General features: G+C 38.1%; 1 protein-coding gene across 1 annotated transcript; it reads left to right on the forward strand.

Moving 5' to 3' along the window:
- The first annotated feature begins 2,623 nt into the window (after window positions 1-2,623).
- On the forward strand, window positions 2,624-3,415 carry LOC127136253 (uncharacterized). The gene has a single exon (XM_051062836.1). It carries the CDS (start codon window positions 2,624-2,626, stop codon window positions 3,413-3,415), a length of 792 nt encoding a protein of 263 aa, XP_050918793.1.
- The last annotated feature ends 288 nt before the right edge of the window (window positions 3,416-3,703 follow it).

Below are 3,703 nucleotides of genomic sequence, written 5' to 3' on the forward strand. Positions count from 1 at the left end.
GCAAAAAGAGTGGACCAATTTGGAGTTTTGAATCAAAAGTTATGGCATTTTGAACTTCCATGCATACTTTGTGATCAATTGGCCATAACTTCTCAACCAAACATCTGATGATCATGAAATAGGACTTTTTGAAAATGGGAGAGAAAGATATTCAACTTTCATGCTAACCAAAAATCCATTTGAAGCTTCTTTGATGTTGAAAAGTCAATTTGAATGTGGACCAAAAACTTGCCATTTTTGTAAACTTGAAATTACAGGTCACTTTCCATTTTTGGAAACTTTTGCAATGACTTCAAAATCTTCAAGATAGATGTTTGACATGATGAATAGGCCTTGTTTGAACATAAATGGGATGTTTCAAATCATTTCCTCCACCTCAAAGCCCTCAGTTGACTGCACAGTTGGCTATTGTGGCCCTCAGATGACCTTGACATGACTGATGAATTTGAGCCTCCACCACTTGGGGAAATTGTTCCAAAATGGAACCAATATCTCATATAAGCTCACCATAATGATCATGTGGTCTCATCTCAAGAAAATACCATCAGCTCTTGTACAAAGGATGCTCTTGAATTGCTTGACCTGATGATTGCTTAAACTGCAAAACAAAATGTTAGATGACATATTTTTGGTGCTTTTGGTTAGTGATTAAAACAAGAAAAGAAATGATATACAATGCAAGCATGCCTGGTGATCTCAAACCACTCACAAGGAGGTCCCACCCAAAGGGAAAGGAAGCCAAGATGCTCAATGATCCTTGAGGCTATGCAATGCAATGCTATGATGCCATGAGGGATCTCAGGGACAAAATTAGGGTCTTACATAAACTTTTAATTTTTGCTTAGGATTAGTCTCTTCATCTCCTCCCACTTCTTTAATTTCAAATCTCTCCCTACTTTTTAAAAATCTTCTTTGCTTGTGATTTCTAAACTTAGACTTTATTGCAAATTAGAAACTTTGGCCTTATGTCATTGCATGTTTAAACTCTTTTCTCAAATCAAACTTGTAAATGAATCTAACCATATTGACTTAAAATTTCGAAAGACAAAAAGAACTAACACTCATTCAAACTCTTTTAGGTCCTTTGTGCCTCTTTTAAACTTAAATTTTTGTTAAAAGTAATTCACTCACTTTGAAATTGATACCACGAACTACGAGGTTTTGATCCCTCATTTTCATGTTGGTACGTAGGAACAAGTCCGAATGTCTTGTCAAACACAAAAATATAATTAATGAATTCTTTTCTCATCCCCACACTCTATTTATTGCAAACATCTTTTATACCAAAAACACATGTACGCACAAAAAAGGGCTCCCTAGGAGTACCTAGGACACTTTGGGTGCTAACACATTCCCTCTGTGTAACCAACCCCCTTACCTATAATCTCTGGTATTTTATTATTTTTGATTTGAAAACTTCTTATCTTTGAGTTTTGTTCTTACTTTTCCCTTTTCCCTTGGAAACAATAAAAGTGCGGCGACGACTCTGGTTTGTTGATGTTAATTTCATCAATAACTTAATGGTCATGAATTTACTGCTACAATCATGTATCCACCATGGGTCGACAACATCGTGCTAGTTCCAAAGAAAGATGGGAAAATGCAGATGTGCATGAATTATAGGGATCTGAACAGGGCAAGCCCTAAGGACGATTTTCCACTACCCCATACTGATGTTCTTGTTGACAATACCGCTCATGAAAAAGTTTTCTCTTTTATGGATGGGTTTTCTGGGTACAATCAGATAAAGATGGCATTTGAAGATATGGCTAAGACTACCGTCATCACCCAGTGGGGGACTTTTTATTATAAGGTGATGCCATTTGGGTTGAAAAACGCAGGGGTAACATATCAACGTGCGATGGTCACTCTCTTTCATGACATGATGCATAAAGAGATTGAGGTTTATGTTGACGATATGATTTCCAAATCCTAGACTGAGGAAGAACATCAGACCCATTTATAGAAATTGTTTGAAAGATTGGGCAAGTTCAAACTGAGGTTGAATCCCAACAAGTGTACTTTCGGGGTAAGATCTGGAAAGCTACTAGGTTTCATTGTTAGTGAAAAGGGAATTGAGTTTGACCCTGCGAAGGTTAAAGCAATTCAAGAGATGCCTGAACCAAGAACTAAGAAAGAAGTTCGAGGGTTCTTGGGGAGACTGAATTACATTGCATGGTTAATTTCTCACCTCACAGCTACTTGTGAACCCATTTTTAAACTGTTGTGAAAGAATCAGGCAGTTATTTGGAATAATGATTTTCAAGAGGCCTTCGACAAAATAAAAGAGTATCTGCAAGAGCCCCCAGTTCTTATGCCCCTTGTTGAGGGAAAACCACTTATCATGTATCTTACCGTTCTCGATGAGTCGATGGGGTGTGTATTGGGCCAACATGACGAGTCTGTCCGAAAAGAGAATGCTATATATTACCTAAGTAAAACGTTTACCAGTTGTGAAAACAAATATTCACTTCTTGAGAAAACTTGTTGTGCTTTAGCATGGGATGCTCGTCGGATGAGGCAGTATATGTTGACCCATACAACCTTATTGATCTCAAAAATGGACCTAATAAAGTATATCTTTGAAAAGCCTGCTCTTACTGGAAGGATTGCTAGGTGGAAAATGATTTTAACTGAGTATGACATTCAGTACATTATGCAAAAGGAAATTAAAGGTAGTGTTGTTGCTGACTATCTGGCCCACCAACCCATGGAAGATGATTATCAACCGATGAAGTTTGATTTCCCTTATAAGGACATTTTGTTTATCCAAGATCATGTGATTCCTAGACCAGAGGAGAGACCCGAGCCAGGATCGCGATGGATGCTCGTGTTCGACGGTGCCTCTAATGCTCTTAGGAATGGTGTGGGATGTATCATTACTTCTCCAATAGGCTTTCATATTCTTTTCACAACCAGGATCTGTTTTGACTGCACCAATAATATGGTTGAGTATGAATCTTGCATTTATGGTATTAAAACTGCGATTGACATGAGAATCAAGACCCTTGAGGTGTATGTGGACTCATTTTTGGTTATTAATCAAGCTAATGGCAATTGGGAAACTCGGAATGAGAATTTGATCCCTTACAAAGATCACATCCTGAAACTGATTCCTTATTTTGATCAAATCACTTTTGAGCACATCCCAAGAGAAGAAAATCATTTGGCAGATGCTCTGGCCACTTTATCATCAAAGTTCAAAGTTAAGTGGGAAAATGAGGCTCCTTCTATCAGAATTATGAGGCTAGACGAGCCAGCATTCTGTTATGCCACTGAAGAGGAAGCACAAGATGAAAAGCCTTGGTTTTATGATATCAAAAGGTATCTTGAAAGTCAAGAATATCCAAAGGATGTTTCAATCACTGATAAGAAGACCTTGAGGAAACTCTGCCAAGTTTTTCCAGAATGGTAATGTTCTTTACAAGCGAAATCATGATTTTGTGCTGCTCAGATGCGTGGATAGACACAAAGCAACCAAAATTATAGAAGAGATGCATGAGGGTTCCTTTGGAACACATTCTATTGGACACACTGTGGCCAAAAAGATTTTGAGAGCAGGATATTATTGGTTCACTATGGAGGCTGATTGTTTCAATCATGCAAGAATTTGTTATAAGTATCAGATCTATGCTGACAAGTTGCATGCACCTCCCTCTCCTTTGAATGTTTTGACCGCTCCGTGGCCCTTTGCAATGTGGGG

This window comes from Lathyrus oleraceus, chromosome 4 (assembly GCF_024323335.1).
Source record: "Lathyrus oleraceus cultivar Zhongwan6 chromosome 4, CAAS_Psat_ZW6_1.0, whole genome shotgun sequence".
NCBI lineage: Eukaryota > Viridiplantae > Streptophyta > Magnoliopsida > Fabales > Fabaceae > Lathyrus > Lathyrus oleraceus.

Coding starts and splice junctions, on each gene's coding strand:
- LOC127136253 (XM_051062836.1), top strand. CDS start 2,624: ATGATTTTAACTGAGTATGACATTCAGTACATTATGCAAAAGGAAATT.